Source organism: Scaptodrosophila lebanonensis, unplaced genomic scaffold (genome assembly GCF_003285725.1).
Source record: "Scaptodrosophila lebanonensis strain 11010-0011.00,11010-0021.00 unplaced genomic scaffold, SlebRS2 tig00000098-arrow-pilon, whole genome shotgun sequence".
NCBI lineage: Eukaryota > Metazoa > Arthropoda > Insecta > Diptera > Drosophilidae > Scaptodrosophila > Scaptodrosophila lebanonensis.
Genome location: NW_022060568.1, coordinates 2,922,776 through 2,945,005, shown reverse-complemented (window position 1 = coordinate 2,945,005; position 22,230 = coordinate 2,922,776). Strand labels below are relative to the sequence as shown.

The 22,230-nt window shown below is 43.0% G+C and overlaps 1 protein-coding gene across 1 annotated transcript in view; it reads right to left on the bottom strand.

The window, feature by feature from the left end:
* The window catches only part of LOC115627978 (transcription factor SOX-6), a 71,116-nt gene that overhangs the window by 26,653 nt on the left and 22,233 nt on the right, over positions 1-22,230 (bottom strand). Inside the window, exons 3-5 of the mRNA XM_030523874.1 lie at positions 15,044-15,419; positions 14,409-14,977; positions 12,959-13,106 (exon numbers count right to left, since the gene is read on the bottom strand). Coding sequence (XP_030379734.1) covers positions 12,959-13,106; positions 14,409-14,977; positions 15,044-15,418 — 1,092 coding nt within the window. The 5' untranslated portion in view covers position 15,419. The remainder of the gene's footprint in view (positions 1-12,958; positions 13,107-14,408; positions 14,978-15,043; positions 15,420-22,230) is intronic.

Below are 22,230 nucleotides of genomic sequence, written 5' to 3'. Positions count from 1 at the left end.
CATAAAGTTATTATCCAGGGCTTTAAAAACCATTCGCTCATAATTGCAATTAGGCAGGCGTAAGGAACACAAGGAACGTGCCGCCACTCCAGCAACAACAGCAACAACAACAACAAGAACAAGAACAGCAACAACAACAGTGGCACGTTGACACCCTTAAGAACCCGTTGTAATGATTCTGTTTCTGATGCTGACGCTGATGCTGACTGACCTCCAACCCCTGATTCCCGCCACTAACACTAAACCACTAACGCCACAGTCGTTGTGCCACAGACATGTTTGGGATTTTCGGAGAAAAACTTCTACAAATTACCGCTACTAAGTCTTAAGACTCTTATTGTTTTGTGACAGTAGCCCTAGCTGCAGTTCCAGCTGCTTTAATACCTGCACTCAGAAAAACTTGACTTAACAAATCAGGGCCTTCTTTTCATACCCTGTACCCGTAGGGCAAAAGGGGTATATGTATTAGGTTTGTGCAAAGTATGTAACAATCAGAAGGAAGCATCTACGACCCCATAAAGTATATACTTGTATGTATATTCTGAGTCAGCATGACGAGAGAAATCGATCTAGACATGCCCGTCCGTCCGTCTGTGCGCCTGTTTGGATGAACGCCTGGATTTCGGAAACGGCTGAGTGTACATAAACCAAACTTGGTATGCAGTCCACATTTCAAAAGCTACATTAACCCAACTTGGCACACATAATTTATATAAAATTATCTACTTTTTTTCATCAAAACAGGTTAATTCTAAGAAAAGTTATTAGTGAACACAGCTCCAGCATCAAGCTCGCTCTTCTTCTTCCTTTTGCTTCTGCTAGAGGCGCATATACCTCAGTGTCGGGAGTTTGTCTGGGTACAGGGTATTTCACTGTCGACTGTAGCGGTCTCTCTTGTTAATGTATGTAATAGTTTCGGGATGGTCAGAAGTCGCTCGATTTTAGAAATAACAGCAAGACATAGACCCCTTTTCCCCAACTCTAAATAAAATAATAAATACGACCGTTCGAATTGTGCAAAACAGTCCAGATTGCAGGGAAAGAAATGTTCTCTTGCATTAATCGTTGAATACAAAATTTGTCCAAGGAAATTACAAGTTATTGCCAGGAAACTACAGAACTTTTGTAGACTTTGGATATTTGAAAAATATATAAAGTGCTAGTTAGTTAATTCTGAAATGATTAAATGCTAATTTTATAGGATTTTCATACATTTTCATCTCCATGAAATAAAAAGTGAAAAACTCAAACATTAATGATCAGGCAACGATAAGCAATATCTATGTCAAGATTTCCTTTACTTATAAGCATTAATAATAAGTAACAAACATTTGATTTCTTTCCTCACCTTCTATTGAGAATTTAAAATTAATAATTAAATACCTTCACAAAGCTCAGATTTATGATCAAATTTAAATCTTACTCTTTAAGTAATATATAGTAAATACTAGATAACAAATACTGTTTAAGTTAATGTCCTTAATTCGTGCTTCAAAAAACTACACATGTTTCCTGTTTAATTTCCTTTTTTAATTACTTGTTCATACTGTTTCATTGATTGTAATAGCTTGAGATCCTGGTAGTCATAGCCCTTCAAACCCTGTTAGCTGTAAGTTTCTAACTTTAAGCTGGCGTTAAATAAATAAATAAATAAACAAACATTTGACGAATTTGTCGAATTCACTACATTTTCATAAACTAAAGGAATTAATCAAATTCGATTGCAGTTCGTATGAAAAAAGTTCGATCACATCTCTCATATACAATGCAGAAAACGAAGTCAAGCCGACTTAAACAATTTTGATCAAAACGAGAAAGGGCCGGAATATTTTTAATATTTATTTGTCGACAGAGAGTGTTTACCAATTCCAATCCATGATTTTTGAGGGGTTTCCAATATATTTCGATTGTGGAATTGTCCAGACGTCAGCTGAGCTGAAGATACAAGTATAACTATGAAATATTTATTACATACGAGTAATAGTATTGCCCCTTACACACGATGTCGATTTGTTTTCCTTCGAGTGTATTGGAGAGGCATACATTGTTGCTTGTTGGTTTGTATGTATGTATGTATGTATGTAGATAGTCGGGATAGGGCGCCTAATGTGGCACTTGGGGAAAACGCTTGACTCGCTGGCTGGCAGTTATTGTAGTGCCTGTTCCATTTAGCAGCATTGTTGGCTTCTAAGAATAGGCCAGACCGCTCGCCTCCGATCACTTCAATGCCCGCCCGCGGGCAACGTTTCATCTGTTCGACAGCTAACGGCTAACGGTAAACGGGTGAATGGATGGCTGCGCTTGCCGCATTGATTCGTTGCAATATGAAAACATTTCTCACCTCATTAAGACGCCTTATAAATTTCAAGTGCCTGCCCCCAACCGTAACAACATCCCCAGGCCCGGTCCCAGTCCCAGCCCCAACCCCAACCCACTCCACAACCCATTCCCCAATACGTTCCCCAACCCCAATGGCGCGCTAGTATTGTTTATTGTTCTCAGGCGGTTGATGTTGGGGACGGGTGCGGCAGCGGCAGCGGCAGCGGCAACGTCCATGATGAGTAAGTGCCGCGTGCGACTCGCGTGTGACGATCAGTTGATGGCTATGGATGGCTGGCTGGCTGGCTGACTGGCCGACTGGCCGACTATCTGATGCGCGAAGGGTTAATGTTAATGTGCTGACAGATCCCAAGGCGCACCGCTGAGTGTATCTTTATCGACACATACTCACACATACTCCCGCACTCGTAGCCTCGACAGATTTATATGTCGAATCAATGAGTGGGTGCCGGAATGGGAGCGATAGTGGGAGCGGGAGCGGGACGTAGTTTAAGGGGTAAAGCGGCAGAGCGGCAGAGCGGCAGAGTGCGCCGAATTCGAACAACATCATAATTGCTTGTGACAGCCCATCGCATATTGGATATGTCAAAACAGGTGGGATTTTGAATGCTGCTTGTAAAATATTGAATGTTAAATGCTGGTAGTCAGATATACATACATGTATGTACATACTACACTCTACTATACAGTTTCAGAGCTACCTGAATTTTCTAGCTGTAGCTCTGGCTGTCCTCGCTCTCTGTCCCCTTGACTGGTTAGGGGGTGGGAAGAGGAGGGGAGGGGAGGGGAGGGGAAATCGGCCCAAACTCTGGAACTGGCCAAAAATAAATTGCATATACGGGTACAACTGCCTGCCCCACCACGAATGCTGAGGCTTCTAATGCATTTCATGCTGCCCTTTCTTTGATTGTGAAAGGCTTCTGACAGTTTCTAATTTTAAAACAATATCTTCTCGCCATATTCATCTTATAATCCCATGCGTGTGCGGCACGCGCACAAGTCCCCTCAAAATGCAATCACTGCACTGCCTTTGGCGAGAGGCAGCGAGGCAGTGAGCTGGCCCCCTACCCCCCTCCTTGTCAGTCGGACTGCCTGCCTGCCTGCCAGCCTGCCAGCCACCCTGCCACATAAGAGCCGCGAATCTTTTGGCAATGCTTTGGGCCCAACACGAAATATTAGAATATGAAGAGGCGTGCCATTGAACACCTACTCGCACCTACTACGAGCAGAATGAACATCGCCGATGAACGAACATCAAATGAACTCTGTCAATTAAATTTTCACATTCAAATACTAAATCTTCAAAATCAGAATGAGGATAGCTCAATCATTCGCAGGCCCGGGTCCGAGAGTCCACATCTGTGTTGTTCTCAGTGGGGCGTGGAAATAATAACATTGAAAAACGCCTACACAGTTCTCCAGAGCTCTACCAGAAACTACTCGTACTGCCACTACAATGCGTGTATTTTATTGCCGTCCATTCCGTCCCGTCCCGTCCCGTCTCGGAACCGTCCCGTCCGTCCGTCGCCTCCGTCGATCCGTTAGACAATGAACATTTTAACACTGAAATTTATGATTTTTATGACATTTATGGATGTGTTGAACAGTCCGCCGCTGTCGTCCGTATAAAATATGAACTGGGCGATCAATTTATATGAGAGATGTTTCACGTGGTAGAACAGGCAGAACAGGCCGTCGGCAGCACCACCCACACCCACACTCCGAGTGAAGGAACCAAACGGACGGATCATAAATTTTTTAGTTATGTTTATACATATACTATATACTATATATATAGTATATATATAGTTATAGTATATGAAATGCTTTGACAATATATTGTATGCAGGCCTGCGTATACGCTGGTTCCAACATCCAATACACACAGTAGTATATCAGCGTTCATATCTCATCTATGTGGGTGTGCATCAATGGCTGTGTTTATGCCTCTGCCTATTCCTATGCCTGGGCCACATATCGCTCATTATTTTCATTTGGGCTAAGGCTTTGCATTTGGAGCCTGGGACTGGCACGTGCGTAGAAGCTGTAGAGACCGGGCGGTCCCCTCTATGGCCCCAGCCCAACAAGTTACAAATGAAGATGGGTACACCGCATACGCCATACTTCCATGATAATTCCAATGGATGGCTCGGCTTTGCCAGAGGCCACAAGCACTGAACTCCAACGCATGTGCAGCATTACCATTACCCCTGATGCTGATGCTGATGCTTATCCAACGATTATGACAGAGGTAATGGCGACGATGACACCATTGGCCGGGTTCCAAAAAAGCAACGCACTGGCACGCACGGCCGATGCTGCGCCACAAAAGACAGCCAACCGGACCAAGTCGCCAGTAAATGCTCTTTCTCTCCTCCCGGTAGTTAACTCAGGCCGAGCCAATGTCCATGGACAACGACAGATATCAACTGAATTGAATCTTATCTCCTACTAACCAACAGTCAGCTATGACGAAGCTTCCAATACAAATAATCAACAAGAGATAATGCTGCAGTCAAGGAAGTCCGACAGTGAAGTACCCTTTATCCAAGCAGAGTTCCGAACTTGAGTTAAATGCGCCCATACCAGAAGCAAGAAGAAGAATAAGAGCCAACCCGCTTCTACAGCTTGTGGGCGAGTTTGTTCTTAGAACTGGCCGATTTGAATGAAATTTGAAGCAAGATAGAGAATTATATATTGATTAGCTGTGCAGCTTTGGAATTGTATACAGTATTGAATAAATTAATATTAGGAGAGTTAAACAAAGTTTGGGCTCAGCCGTTCATGAAATGGGGTCGGATATGCTTTCTTATACTAGTTACATTCTTTGCAGGAGCTTTATTTATCCTTTTTACCCCAGGAGTACAGGGTATGAAAACAATAAATGGGGGAAAGAAGTAAAGAATTAATTTTGCAGTTTATTTCAAACATCACACTAAACACCACAGCTATTCTAAAATTTTCTGGCAAAGCAAAGTTCCTAAAACTGCAACTGCAAAATTTTTGGGACTCTTGAAATTATCCTTGAAAGTTCACAGCAGTAGCTAAAGCAAAACTTTAAAAAATCAATTTATACAGCTTTTTGCTGTAGCAACATTCTTTTGACTCCCCTATCTGCTTATAATCCATAATAATTTTGAAATTGTATTTCGAGACTAATCTGAATAATCTGGTTACTTGCAAACCTGGCCAGACAAAAAAAAGTGCCACTTGGGCGAAGAATAATTAAGAGGAGCTGCTGGGAAACTTGAAGAAAAATGTGGAAATTTGCTCGCCAATCTGTGGCCCCACCCACCCAACTATATAGTGACGGCCACTTTAGGCCGCAAGTCCTGTTCTAGGGGAACATTTTCAGGGCGCTCCCATTTTTTCCAACTGTCTCCAAATGCTCCGATGAGAGCGGCAAACTTCATCGCGTAGCGGTCGCTGATGCGCCTCTGGCTGCAGTTTTCCGCTTTCGCTTCAATTTTCGTTTTCATTCATAAATTTCGTTTCAAAAATAGAACTTTCGCCTTCGCAATGCGTCCGCATGCAGCGGCCCGTCGCCCGTCGCCCGCTCGCCCTCACTTCCGCTGCTGCCGTTGGTTGCGTTCTCGTTGTCATGCCGACGCTACTGCTGCTGCTACTGCTGCTGCTACTGCAGATGCTGAAGCTGTGATGCAGATACAGATGCAGATACAGAGCAAGACATGGCGTGGCGAGGCAAGGCAGAGCAAGGTTAGCACAATTTGATTAATATTAGAATATTTGCAGGCAAATTTTTTAATGCATTTCCGGTGTGATTTGCAATTGCACATGAATCCTATGAACGGGGAGCACGGAAGCGTGGAAAGCGGACTGGGACTGGGACTGGGACTGTGACAGGGACAGGCATAGGGAGGGACTTGGGATTTGGTCACATTGGCAGGGTCGACAACCGAAGCAAGACATTTGGGACAACTTGGCCAAAAACTGTGTTGCAATTAGATGTACATACTACTCGTATACATACTCGTAGTACTTATATATGTACATACTGCGTTAGCGACGGCTAGCTACTTCGATTTATGTGCTTTGATCTGTGCCCCATGACTTCATGTGTTTGTTGTTTGTGGATGCAAGTTCAGAACCCAAATCCATTATCCGCCAAGGCGTGCTCATGAAGTATGTAAGCGATTTTGAATGCCTACAAAATATGCTGCATAAATATGTATATACTTGTATGTATGTATGTATGTATGTATGTATGTATGTATGTACATCGGTTGTACGAGTGCGAGTGTGGGTGGATGGCGATAGGGTTCTATATCCTGCCCTACACACACACACACACACACACACACACATACACACAGAGAGACGTCCTATTCACACACATCCCCATACATACAAAAATGTAAAAGAACAAGGCGCAATGCGCATTTGAGTGAGATAGCGAAATTTATTTGTTTCCTATTGGCAGCCATGCTCGTCTCGCCTCGCCGACAGACGCCCATACAAAATCAAATACACACACCCATAGCCTGCGCCACATGTACACACAAAAGCACATACATACATGCATATACACATTTACATGCATGTGTGTGTGCATGATAACTGACGTGACTGTGTGTGTGTGTGTGTGTGCAGAAGTTGGCTAAAGCTAAATGCTCATACATACACATAGATGGCGACGACAATTATATACATTTGTAGTGCCCACATTCCCAAACAGCATCCGCACACACACACACACACACACACACACACGCACACATGGTGAGCCGCGTACACCCACCCACCCACACATGCTCACCTTTTTGCTAGACTGGATTATTATTTGTATTCGCATTCGCATTCGTATTTCTGTTTACCATCTTCCTTGCTTTGTTTCTGCTTTGGTTTTTAATGTGCGCACGTGTTTGAGAATTCATATAGAGAGATGTATAGTATACAGATACACATATGTATATACTTATATATAATATACATATGAAGACATGCCTCCGAGCTTATGTTCTCGCATTCGTATGTTTGTTAATGTGTATCTCTGTGTGTGTGTGTGTGTGTGTGTGTGTGTGTGTGTGTGTGTGTGTGTGTCTACAATGCATGTAAGCCATGCTTACACGACCACAAATACCTACGAATTCAAATACAAAGCCGAAGACGAACTGCATACAAGACTGTCTGTAAACGCTGGATAGGTAAACGCAATAATAACATCCCCCCAAGCATCATCATCATCATCAGCACCATCATCATCTTCATCATCATCAGCATCGTGAGAAATTTCGACGGTTCCGATTAGTAGAACACAAGTTGGAGCAGCTTGCAGAAAAGCTCACGAGGCTCCGGAACCATTTTCTGCTCAGTTGCTTCGAGGGGTGGCAGCGTGTCGTGAGGGGAGTAGGGGAGGGGGAGCGGGGGGGGGGGTTGGCTCTAACGAAGTGTAGCAGCTGCTCATCGTGTGGCATCGCCACCAGTGGAAATTGTTGCCAACTATTAGGACAAATGATTGCTTTGATTCAATTAGGGAAGTTTCCAGATTTGGAGCGAGCAAGGCAGGACTTGGTAGGCAGGTCCTTCTGCCAGCGGAGGAGCAATGGCATCCCAGTCGTATGTGATTTTTCGACAATTAGAAGAGAGTGATAACAAATGCAACGCAAATGCAAGCTAATTGAAACGTGGAATGGCCATGGAATAGTAAGCACAGGCACGAATATATGCAGCTCTAACCAAGAAAAATTGTACAAATAACTAATTATACAAGCATGTGGTTTTATTATACCCTGTACCCGTAGGGTAAAAAGGGTATATTAGGTTTGTGCAAAGTATGTAACATGCAGAAGGAAGCATCTCCGACCCCATAAAGTATATATATTCTGAATCAGCATGACGAGAGAAATCGATCTACATATCCGTCTGTCCGTCTGTCTGGATGAACGCAAGGATCTCAGAAACTATAAAAGCTAGAATAACCAAAGTTGGCATCCAGATTCTCCTAGGTCCCAGAAAGGACGAGTTTGTTTTTTTTTTAATTTTCCACCCCTTCCGCCGCTACAGAATTTCGTCAATAGCGCCCACATTTCAAATGCTACCTAAACCAAACTTTGTACACATAATTTATATATAATTTTATTCAATTCGGTCAATTCTAAGAAAAGGTATTAGCGAAAGAAGTTTACCTGGGTACAGGGTATTTCACTGTCGGGCTTGCTCGACTGTAGCGTTCTCTCTTGTTATACTCTACATCGGTCATCGAATAAGTGATTTCTAAAGCTCCTTATGCTAGCAAGAATGTATCTTCATGAATGCGCAAAGATTTCTTGTTATACATATCCTGTACCCGACTGTTCAAAGGGTATATAAGGTTTGGCCAAAGCATAATGCAAATGTTCATATATTCTTAATCAGCATGACAAGATTATTCGATCTGGGTTATAAGCTTGTTATTAGGCGCGTTTGTGATCGATCATCACTGATTTCGCCTGCTGACTGCTGTGATTTGTGATTCGGATAAGTAAAAATGTCAATCGAAATCACAAAACACAAATCTGAAAAATATTATGATTACTTGATTTAGATTTTTCGATTTTGACACCACATAGTCAGAATTTTGCCAAGACCTTTGCGAAAATATATAAATTGGCAAAACGCACCCCAGCTGTGACTTTTTGACCAAAAATACTAAAATCAGAATATGTTATTGAAACAGTCAACATAAGCGGTCGGCGGAGGCAAATCAACAATAGATATTCAAAAATCACAAATCACAAATCGCAAATCGCGATGACCTGCTGAACGCGCCATTGTTTTAATTTCTATTCTAACTCAAGCTTTAGCATCTGCTGTACTTTTGTTCTCAGTGATTTTATTAATATTAATATTAAGAATTAAATTCTTCATTTAATTCTATGATTTTATTATCTTCTCTTCTACTAAAAAGAGGAGCAGCCCCCTTTCATTTTTGATTCCCAAATTTAATAGAAGGGCTATCTTGAATAAATGCTCTAATATTAATAACTTGACAAAAAATTGTCCCCCTTATATTAATTTCTTATTTAAATATCAAAAATTTATTAATAATTAGAATTATTTAGTCAGTTATCGTTGGGGCATTGGGAGGGCTAAATCAAACTTCTTTGCGAAAACTTATAGCATTTTCTTCTATTAATATATATAGAGAGCTTCTTCCTAGCAGCCAAGCATGTAACGCTCTTAATTGTTTTCGGATAAATGCTGGTATATCAAATGCCAAAAGGAAAAGCAAATGGATTTTCGTAGAGTTTTATTGGAACCATTAGATTAAATGAATATGACAGAAGAATAGCTGTGCTAAGCGTGTGCTTTTTTGGGCTTAAAGTTTATTTTGTAGGCAAGTAGAGTTTATTTTTCAGCAACTAGCGATCAATGTTGTACTATAAGAAATAATATTAAATAGATGAAAATAACGAACAAATTTGACAATAAACCAGCTTAAATGTTGTTAGGAGCCTGGCAATAATTTGAAAAAGAAGAAGTGTTCTTGTACTTATTTATGAGATGTTGGCCCCCAGTAGCATCGTCTACCTAATTGTTGTTCCCAATTCTTTTTTATATATAGGATTTGTTTGTTGAACAAAGTATTGTATTGTTGCATCTCAGAAGGACGATACTGTTTATCGCATCTAAGATAATATGTGGAATTTTTGAAGGAAGGCAAAACCATTGCCGTAGCTTAAGGTTATACTTGAAAATTGATAATCAGTCTCCTGCAGAGTACTTTGCCAGCATTCCCTATCTTTTGATTTTTGCAATCTTTAAGCCGAGAGGCAGTAGCTGCCGCTCAGCTTGTTGGCCAATCCGTCTTCCGTGGCATGCGAGCATGTGGCTGCAATCTTGTGTAACCAATAGTTAGAGAGGAAATAACTGATGATGATGACGAGTGCTTTTGTCCAAAGGATAATCAGCATGAAATTGACACAGTGAGCCGATCGGAGTGATTTAAAGGCTCGGTCTACGAGTCGTCTCTGAGGCAATGTGTTTTTAATGAGAGCCTTTTGGGCCGAGGCCCGTGTGCCGTTTTGTGTACTTAGAGCGACGATAACATCGAATTGACGCTGTCAAATGTGTGACGCTCCGATTGTCTTTGTCACTATGTGCCACGCAACCCCTGCCACAGTGGGTAACCCCCCAACCATACAATAGCTTGGTCGCTCGACCGCCCCGGTGGAAATGCAGATTTTCAGGTTTTCACCTCCACCATCGGTACGGCATTTGCTGCTGATGCTGCTCAGCATATGCGGCAGATAAACATCACATTAGCGTGATTCCGAGCCGATTAGCTTAGCTGAGCCGTGTACCCGTGACATCACGCAGAAGTTGCGCACTCATCATCACCCGGCCGGAATTCATTTTGACGATCTGCTGTTTCATCATTGGAACCATTTTTGCTGCCACTAAGCGCTAATGGGCAACAACGGCAACAGATTGAAGTTGCAAGATGGAACTGGCCCATGCGTAACAGTAACAGTAAGAGTGCCATTAGCATTAACTAACTGGTGATGTGGTCATATACACAAGTATAACGATAGACTTGCGGTAAGATATTGAATACGAGTATTGGATACAAGTAAGTGCGATGGAGTCTGCTAGCATTTTAACTACTAAGTACGTATTGGGTCCGGGCCGAGCTGGCGAGCTGTTGTTTAAATTTTAATTTGGCTCATCGCATTCTTCTCAATGGTTTTTCTTGTTGTTCCATTCTTTCCATTCTTCTTCTTCTTTTTTGGCCGAAGAATAGGAGCAGCCAACCACAAAGCCCGGCCGCCTTGATAGGCAGTGACCAACAGCAAGCGGCGAGTGGGAGTTCTCTGGGAGCGCTCTCAGAAAATTCTGTCCCACTTGCGCGCTCAGCGGGCGCCAAAGCCGAAGCGAGACGGACACTGAAACGTCGTCGCAGTGAGCGAAGCGGTCGGTCTGGAGGCGAGGCGAGGCGAGGTGATGGATGGTAGGGAGAGGGGAGGGGGGACGGGGGAAGCTGTGAAGGGAGAGGATACGTAAAAGTAGAAAGAAAAGCTTATTGTTCGGCGCTTGAATGCCAAACGTAGCACAAAAGCGATTCAAAAGGAATTTAAGCATGGCACACAAAAGCTGAAAAGAGAGTACAGAGGAGCAGAATGGAATAGAATACACACACACACACATATATATATATGTATATACACACTGGCACACAGACACTCACAATGAAGAAAAGCGGAAAATAAAGGAAAGCAGCATAATAAAACTTTGTGAGCACAAAGCCGGGCCATTGCAAAATGAATGTAATGAATAGAAAACATGAGAATGAAATATGTAATAAAAAGTAAAGAAGAAAGACATTAGTACACACACACACACACACACACCCAACAAAGCTCATCCCCCTTCTGCTTACCCACATACACACACACCCACATATACATGTATATTGTACATACATACAAGTACATATGTATGTATGTCTTTGTGGGGAAGTACACACAATAGTTGGGGCTGATAGTTGCTTCTGCAACAATATGCACAAAAGAGAGTCTGAGTTGGAGGCTGAGTTGAAGTCGAAGCCGAACAGAGACGCCGAATCTAAAGAATGAAATACCCGAGTAGTCGGGACTCTTGTCGGTGCCGCCCCTGTTTAAGTAACGGTGGGTGTACGAGCATACATACATACATACATACATACATACATACATACATACATATGTATGTACCGAGTATAGTATGTGCCTGAAAAACTTAACCTGACTCACTAGCAAAATCAGAATGCCAAGTCTAATACGAGCAGCATTTGGCGAAGTATTGCAAGGCTATGGCTTCGTTTTGAAGTCGAACATCAGTCGAGAATCAACGCAACGCATTGCCGGATCCTGCTGCGGTGGCTGCTGTCTGGTGCCTGGTTGCTGGTTGCTGGTTGCTCGTTGCTGGCATTGTTTACGTGACTACTCAGCAAAGTTTTTATATGCTAATTCGCAAATTGTCACCTGAAAGGAGCGTTCCATCAAGTGTGTGGCGGCCTGATGCGTGACCCGATGCTCTGCGCTGCATGTCAAATGAGTGTAGAGCACTCAAAAGGCGAACGTTTCAAAAAGCATTCAAACACCCAACCACCCAACCACCCAGCCACCCACTCGCCCAACCATAATACCAACCAACCTTTATGACGGACGAAACGCCCAAATTAAGGCGAATTCAATTTCATTTACATATCTGACAAAGCGCAGCGGCCTTCAGTCCGCACTCCAGTAACCCGGCAGTAACCCCCGTCCGGGGCTCTATAGCCGTGCCATTGTCAGCATTGGAAACACTTTGACAATTGCCGCCCATAGCCTAATGCATAAATAATAAATAGGCCCATTTGCCTTCGTTTGTTTTGCACAATTTTCGGTTGAACTTCACTAATTTTGGGTCGTCGGTTACAATGCCCGTAACAGGGCGGGCGGTAAGCGCTTTGAGGGGTAACCTTAGGTGGATGGATGAGCGCTCTCAAGCGGAGCGTAGCGCTGCGCTTTGTTATTCCCTTTCTTCAATGAAGGGAAACGAGGGAATCGCTATTTTGCTTCTTAATTTACAGAGTCATTTCGATAGATGTATGTACATATGTATATGTACAAGTAGGTATGTAGGTCGTAAGATTTACCTGATTGAGCAGTCGACTTCGTATGAGTTGCAATTGTCGTATCATCTCGGAGACGGTGCGCTCCTTATCGTGCGTTCCCGAATTTCGCTCATCCAGATTTGTGCCCATTGCCAGAGATCGTTGCACTATTGGCAATGCAGCGTATTCCCTGAAAGAAGTTGAACGAGAGTGGAGAAATAGAAATCATTGTCAGTTAGGACAATTGAGATATAGAGAGAGATCCCGTTACAATATCTAGCCACAACAATGTACATCAGGCAACCATTCAATCAAACAATTCGAACCTGGACCTCAAATGCGCCAGTCAATGCGATCTGTTTTCGAAATCATTTAACAAATTGAATTGGCTTCCGCACATGGACCTTTTACGATGCACCCGCACCCGCACCCGCACTCGTACACGCACAAGCACAAGCACACCCACAGATACCCACAGACAACCGCACACAGACACACACAGGCGCACACAGACACAGACACAGACACAGCCACACTCATAGAGAACTTGTGCCGTTATGTTCTTTTGCCGAAGAGCCCCACCCCTGGCCAATACCTTTCGCCAATGGCTGCCTTCTGATTGGCACTCCCGAAACTGTGGGCAGCATTTATTTTGTTTACGTGCATGGCCGAGGTGGAGGAGCAATTGGGGGAGGGGGTGGGGGTGCTGGTGCGGTAGGTGGTGTAGGATGGGGTGGCCATTGCCGCCCTGGCCAATTTTACATTCGCCGAGTGGTTTGTTGCTCTTTAGTAGCTACTTTGCGATTTCAAATGCCGAACAAGGCAGCAAGGTGGTGCGGGGACTATGTATTGGCGTTCTGCGGTCGTACTCTGACGCTCTAACTATATTCGCCATTTCCGTTCGTGATATTCAATTATTCAGTAACAATCTAAAAGCGTAAACTGAAATTTGAGCAGCGAACCAAGCGGGCGGACGACTGACGGACGACCAGTCGGACGGACCGGATGGGGAAGAGGGACGGAACGTGCCACGGCATCATTCGATAAAATGACGATGCCTTTGCCGCAAAATTATTTGTTAGTTTTGGGCGGTGTGCATTTTTAATGGAATTAGATTCGCTAATTTACAAAAGGAAGCCAAGTATAATCCGGACAACTTCGGCGACGTGGATCCGTTCCGAACTTTCTGCCCGTCAAAACGCTGTAAGCCGAATGAGCTCATGCATACTTATGTACAAGTAGGAGGTGCTGTGGCAGCCATTGAGGCGGACGTATTGAAAACTCGGCGTGCATGGGTCAGTGAGGAAATATGGCAAATAGAGTAATGGCTATCAAACTTTCTCGCTAACTAAATTCGAAGGGGAAAAGAACGTCAGTTTCCTATCATTGAGATATCCTTAGGCACCCATATGGTTAGCTATATTGGACTTAAGATACTCTTAAGATCGATTAGATGAGAGTATGCACATATGTAAGGCAGATGGCGGCTTACCCGATTGAAACATTTGGCTTAAGCATAGCTCCGTGCGACCACAACGCTGACTCACTATAGTCCTCCGACAGGGGCAGAGGGGCCGTAGAAGAAGACACTGCTGTCGCTAGAAATGGTAGCTCGGGCGCCAATCCATCGGGGGTGGAAAGGGAATTTCTGCGCAGCTTGTGGGCCAAACGTTTCACAAGCACCTCATCGCCTGCTGCAGACTGGTCCATATAGTTTGAACACTGCTGTTGGCCCTCCGATTCGGATATGTGTTCTCGCTTCATCTCGTTGCTGTAGTCATTGCTGTGTGTCGTGAAGAGTCCCTCATCGTTTCTGGCCGCTGTCACTGCTGTGCCAAATTGTTGCCCTGCTATGGTTGTCTCTTCTGGAGAGATCACAGGTTTCAGTTCTCTTGATATGGACCACTGCGCACCAGCATCTGCGGTATCTTGTCCACTGCTACAGCAGGAGTGCATGTCCTGGGTTGGCATTTTCGTACAACCGTTGCTCAGACGACCCTTCGTCGTCTTCTTTATGCGCTTTTTCGTAGGCGACTGCGATGATAGAGCATGGCGTACAGACTGTAAGGGATATACAAGTACGGGCTTTAGAAAACTATTCGCCTCTATGGACATTTTTCGGCTTACCTGGCCCACGCTGCCAACCTCCGACTCGGAAGTGGAAGTGGCTCTGGGACTGGCACTTTTTGCATCAGTGTCTGGGTCTGTATTCTCGCTATCACTTGCCGAAACGGGACCAACGGGACCCTCTCTGCCAATGACAAGACCAGTCGCAGATCCATACGTTAGCTCGCACTCTATAGTAGTCCTTGTCGCGCTATATCCGCTGCCATCGCTCTCATTGTTGTTGTTATTTAGAAATTGTTGCTGCATCTTTCCAGGCGACAGGGCGCCTTCGTTGAGCTGATGTCCGGTGGTCCCCAAAACGCCCGCCTCTAGACCTTGAAAGCTGTTTGCATCGATATCAAATTTGTTGGGCGGTGATTTGCGTTTTCCCGACATGCTGAAACATTCGGAGGGTTGAGATGAGCATTCAAAAGAAACGTGAACAACAAATAACATCAACATCAATATCAGCATCATCGCTTCAACAAAAGCACGGACTATGCCAACAGTCGCCGTCTAACGTACTTGCTATAAGCTACATCCTACTCGTCAAATACACAAATATATACCAGTCCGAAATGCCGAACTTGTTTCCGCAACTTTACAAATATTTTCCGTCATTTGCAGCTGATTTGGGAGTCAAAAGCCACCGGAACTAACGGCAAATGCCATACACACAAGAAGCTGTTAAGTAGGCGTAAAGCACTTGAGTGCCACAGGCCGGCTATGGACTATGGCAAGAAGCGAGCCGGTCGCATGGGCCGCATGGCTAGCTTTTGTGTTCAGGCACACCATTGAGCGTCGAACATCGAACGCAACCTTCAAGGGTCGACTAACGCGCGAAAAACCAATAAAGCGTGCAAATCTGCGCTCCAGGGGCGATTCAGTCAAGGAAACAGGACAGAGAAAATAAGCAACAAACAAGTGAAAGCACTGCCGTACAGAGTACTCAACTATGGGATACTGTGCGGCAATCTTTCGTAGAATTAATAACGGCACTAAGTACGAGCTACGAGTACAGTACAAAGCCAGGGACAACGGACTTTTAAAAACCAACAATTAGAAAGAACCCTTTAATGGGCAATTGGAATATTAAGTTATTTCTTGTGACTCTAACCCATGTTTGAATCCACAAATGATTGTGCGATTGTATGTTCGCCTAAACTCTTAAATCTATTGGTCTGCAATACTATCAGCACCCGGAACATTTAATGTGAAAAGTTAAACCTATTTGGGGAAGGATGCTATAATTTGGAGCTCATTTAAAACTCTTGACTAATAGGTATATATAGCTAGCTACCTGTTCATTACTTGAACTAACTGAGCTAAGACTGAAATAAATAATGATAGAAGTGTGTGTGCCCTAATAGAAACAAAAACTAAATTAATTCTAAAACAAGTGGAGAAGCTAAAGTCGGGTGTCCCTTGGTCTTATAGTTTCTGAGATATATACGAACGGAAAATCCTCATTATCGGCGAAGAGGGGGGGAAATTAAAAAAATTAAACAAGCTTGCACAGCGCATCTTTGTGCAAAATTTGGTGTCTCTAGCTCCTATAGTCTCTGAGATGCAGGTGTTCATACGGACAGACATGTTATGCTGATCAAGAATATACTTGTATATGCTTTGTGGGGTCTTGTACATTTCATGTACAGAGTATAAAAAATGTCCTTTTGTGGAAATGTGGAATGTGCAGCTCACAAGAAACAAAAGTGCATGATGATTAGGAAACAATACACCATCTTAATGTCTGTTAATAGATGAAAAGAGAAATATAAAAGTCATTATGCACTTCATATCACTGGGAAATTGACAATTTACACACACAGTTAGTTATGTTGTAGGCTGAATGCGTGTCGGGGCTGTAGACATGAATGTCAGGAGGGCCAAACAACTGCTGGCTTTTCGGAGCCACACTAACCAAACTGATCGCGCGTTTATATTTAGCACCCACTTTTCCCGTACTTCCGTTAGCGCGAGGCTCGGCACTTGATCTCATTGCCTTGCGGCCTCAGCCTTAGCTTCTACTTCTGCTTCTACTTCTACTTCTGTCTCTGCCTCTTACACTACTTCTTCATCTACTCTGCTTCTGCGATTCTCCTTGAGAATGGGCGCGCGTTGGATTGAGTGCGAGTCATGACAGTGCAGTATATATATATATATATACACACACACACACACACACACATACACACATACATACATAAGTATGAATGAAGAAACATTTTTGTTTTTCTTAATGAAATGACAAATTATTAACAGAGGAACTCCACGAGGCACGCTCCGCGGTATTTTTGGCACGCACGCAAAAGGCCGGCGACCGAGACTGCGGTGCGCTCTTTCTCTTTCTCTCTCCCCCTCTCTCTCTCGCTCTCCCTCTCTCTCTCTCTCTCTCGTACTCCCTAAGCGGAAGTCGCAATTTGTTTAGAGATTTAAACAGCCCCCAGCATTGAAATTGGCAGCTAAACAGCAACAACAACAACAGCAGAAGCAGCAGCAGCAGCGGTAGAAATATATGGCTTGGGGACCAGCGGATCATTTGATCCTCAACGAGCTGCTGTTAATCATGCTGAACATTTTTCGACCGAATAGTGATGTCCGATACGAATTGATGTTTCAAATTCCAGAACTCAAAAACAATTTTGCAAACACTGACAGTTTCTATTTGGTGAGCTCTGATTTAAAATGTTCAGCATTCCCCAGTTCATTTAGATACGTTTGATTGACACTTTTGAGAGTTCGGTATACAATTTTACATTATATCACAGTATTTTACAATCTAGACATTTCGGAGATAATTGCAGCAAAATATGACTTCGGGATTATTTATTGGTCCACAACTACATGCTTAATAATCATGCTTTACATTTTTCGGCCGAATAGTGATTTGATGTTCAAAAGTCTGGAGCTCTTATTCTTTAATACCATTTTTTCAGATACTACCAGTCTGCTTAAATTTTACCTGATATTTGTGAGCCTGATTTCTAATTATTTCCTTTCATTAGGCATGTTAGGAGAATGATATTCTTGAAAGATCAGTAAGAGCTTTCATATTATATTTTTCTCGAAACTCCGATTTCTCATGAATAGGTATTGACAAATTGTAAAAATCCACACATTTAAAATTAATAGTTTGCAGTACTTGAATGATCGGTAAGTCCATCCAGATGTAAACATTTACACTCAATTAAAGCTGTAAAAATATGTTTCGTTCATATGATATAAAGCTGAAATACTTATATTATGCTTCGTTTTTTTACAACATATCATTCAAACACTTGACTGTGGCAGAAGGAATCCAATAAATTAAGGAGTTGGTGGGTTGCATGGTTCAGTAAAGTTATCCTGCCCGTTGGCTCTGGTAGAGCGCGTATGAGACAATGTTGCAGTCCTCTGGGTAGTGAAGTGCTGGTGTGGGGTGGCAACCCTTTTTGTTTGTGTGACTTTTTGTTGTTGTTTTCTTTATTTTTTTATTGGAGCGCACACACAGACATGACAAGATGCAATACAAAAACAACAAATGATTGTTTTTCCGATTCGCTTTGAACTGAAAATTTTATTTATAATGATGACTTCCGCTGCGCGACTAACAGACACACACACCAATACACACATGCACTCGTGCAGTGGCTCACACGCACACACACACACACACACACACACATGCGAGTCTGCCGACAGGCAATTCAAATATTGACTTGTACACTTACAAATAGCTTCCGCAAATTCACTTCAATGGATTCCTTTTTGTCGGTTTGTGGTTGTTGTTGTCGTTGATGCCGCTGCGGCAGTTGTTGCTGTTGTTGTTGTTGTTATATATCACAAAATGTTGGAAAATATGAAAGCACACAAACACACGCACACACAGTGCAAAGGCGAAAATACGAAATAAATAAATAAATTAGTTACGCTGAATGCTTAAACACACAAACATGCACAAACACACACACAAAAACCCGATGAGCAGAGCACCCCAACCGCCTACACTGGCCTATAACCCAGCGAACCGAGCCCCCCGCCTCGCCTCGCCACTCCCCACCCCCCTCTACCCTACCATCTCTTGAGCATCCTTGCCAGTGCGCCTAAGGCGGCAAATGATGCCCGGCCGCATGCCAATGTCGATGCCGAAGATGCTGCCGAGTTTTCCGACTATATACATATGTATGTATATATATGTATATACTCGTACATTGTGTGTGTGTGTTGTGTGCTGAGCGTTTGGGAAAATGCCAAAGTATTGAATGGCTAAGCGCCAGCCGAACATCTCTTGACACACACACACACACACACACACACACACACACACACACGCGCACAACACTTTCCTGCTTGTTTCGTTCATTTCAGATGATTTTCATTATTTGCCGTTTTTTGCGCCATTTATCATCCGCTGTCGAACCAAGTGCCTACAATTTGTCCGCTCTACGCCCAAACCACAATATACGAGTACTCGCACATACATACATACATACATACATACATACATACAATGCAATACACACATACATACGAAAGTGTAAAGCACATTTGCTTGTACGGTAGCTGTTGGTTGTTGGATGGGGCGGTCAGGGGTTGGGCAGACCTCAAGCCTCAGCAGTCACAGCGGCACGCGCCCAGCCTATTGCCCAATATCCACGAGAGCTCCAGAGTTCAATTCAAAACTTCAGTAATATATACATGGTCGTATATATAAAAAAAAAAGACGAACACCTCCCCCACATTCTCACACCCTCTCCAGCCACGGTAAAAGATCGAAAGGCAGAAAAGTCAGGCAGCAGCGTGGCCTTCAGTGCTTCACCCCTTGCCAGCGATAGCGACTCAAAATATTCCCACTAAGTTGAATTGCATACAATAACTAAATATGTGCGCATGCATGCGAGTGTGTGTGAGTGCGTGTGAGTGTGGGTGTGGGTACTCATGAGTGTATTCATATGTGGCTTGCCGCAACAAGCACGTGTTTCTGTCCGTGTCCGTGTCTGTGTCTGTGTGTTTGTGTTTGTGTGTGTGTTTGTAGCTGAAGGTAAGTACAATAAATATTATTCTTTCCTTTTTAAACATTACAAAAAAAAAGAGGAAGTAAAATACAACACAGAAAACAAGAAGAAAAACACATAAAGAATTCGGCGGGGTTTGGGTCGCAATAATGAATTTTCAATTGAATTCCTCACTCGTCTCGTCACGGAGGCAATGTTGAAGGATGGCAGCAGGACCCAGGCCAGGCCAGGCCAGGACAAGAGCTCAAGTCCAATCCCATTGACTGTTCGCATTGTTTACGAGCCGTCGGCAATGGCTTTGGTGGCGGCGGCTCGCGCACGTGCTGGCATTAAAAATGAAGAGCCCACGGCACTGGCTACAAAATTGTGGGTGGGAGGTAATGGAGGTCGGACAAATATGAGGGCCGCCCGATTACCACTTTGCAAATTGGCAGGCTGCGAGAATGGACAGCGGAGCCTTAAAAGCTGACCCGAAGCTTGTTCCCAAGCTGGCTCCTTAAAACATTTGCCACAGTTCCACAAAGTGAAGTGATTTTGAAACTCACACGGGCCAGCCAATCAATGAAATGATTCACAAGTTAAAAACATAGATTGATCACATGAATACCATTCAAATATTTCCCATAAATCCAAACCTTATCAAGGGAGTCAGTGAAATGATGCATCAGCTAAAAAAGTGAATCGTTCCAAAGAAGTTAAAACAGCTTCTCAGCTAAAATGCACGTTTTAAAAAAAAAATTTGTAATTCACACGGGTCAGGCAATCAATGAAATGATTCACAATTTGAAAACATAGATTTATAACGTGAATACCATTCTAAGGCTTATTCAAATATTTGCCATACATCCAAAGCTTATGTGACTCTTCATTCACACTATCAGGGGAGTCAGTGAGATGATTCATCAACTAAAAAAGCGTATCGTTCCAAAGAAATGAAAACAGCTAAAGTGTACGTATTAAAACAAATATTAAAAAAAACAGACCTGGTGAGTTGTGGAATGAAGTAGGCTCCTTAAAATATTTGTCACAGCTCGAAACCGGAAACAATTTGCTAACTCACACAGGCAATAAGTAAATCGTGCAGAGAATTCCTTTTAAAATCTAATCTGAATCAATGTAAATCGAGCTAAGCAGCTACATACTTGTATATATGCAGAACAGTCAGAATATATATTCAAGTTGGGAAAAACCATTAATTATTTGGTATCTGCGTACACGTACGGGTACTCAAATGTTTCGGTGGGCATGTCTATGCCATAAAAAGCTCAATCAAGCCATAGAACTGAAACAACTTTGTATGAAACATATCACAGATTCGTTTCTAATGGGATACCTGTCGGGTCCAATATTTATTTCACTCTGTGAACTCGCCTTCCATAAGTACTTACTCGTATGTATGTTACGTTTGAGTAGTTGTTGTTGGCAAGTTGTAATCACTTCAAGTTGGTTAGCAAAAAACATAAGTTAGATAAGACAAAAGTGGAAAAGCTGCAGCTTGCGATGGGACCGGGCAATACGTAGGTATGTGTATGTATGTGTATATGCAAGCCCGAATGATCGTATGGTCGAGAGAAGAGGTCTTCCTTCTTCACATGCAGCAAGCGCAAGGCAAATGATATTTCATCCAGAAGCGTGAATTGGGTGCTTTCGAGGGCAAGGGGGGGACTTGGGAACATACAAACAAGAGGAGGACAAACAGACACAACAGACAACAAATGCTGTGTGTGTACACAAAACAGGATAAAACAAAAACAAAACCATAACATCAAGACGAAACAAGCCTAGCGACATTAACAGCAGCAGAAACCACAGCAACCACACGGCCTGGCCACAGAATCGAGACCCAAACCAGTATTGCCAATATCGATGGCAAAACGAACCCAAAATACTCTCAAAAGGGCCTAAATCCTTTTTACAACCATTAATAATAATAATTAATAATATAATATCTTCGTTTATGTTATGATCGTTTAGAAATACCACACCATCCTTTGTAAGATAGGGCACAGAGTCTTTGATTGTATTGTAGACAAAAGGTGATTATACGAATGTAATTCCCGATTTAGACCGGAAACTATGTCTTGTATATCAGGTATTTTAGAATAGGACTTATAAGTGACATGATTAGTTTATCCTTAACTACCGCAATTCTTGGAATATGTTTGAAATTACATCCCGTTAGTGCTTAACTGTCCACATGTTACGTTTCATCAA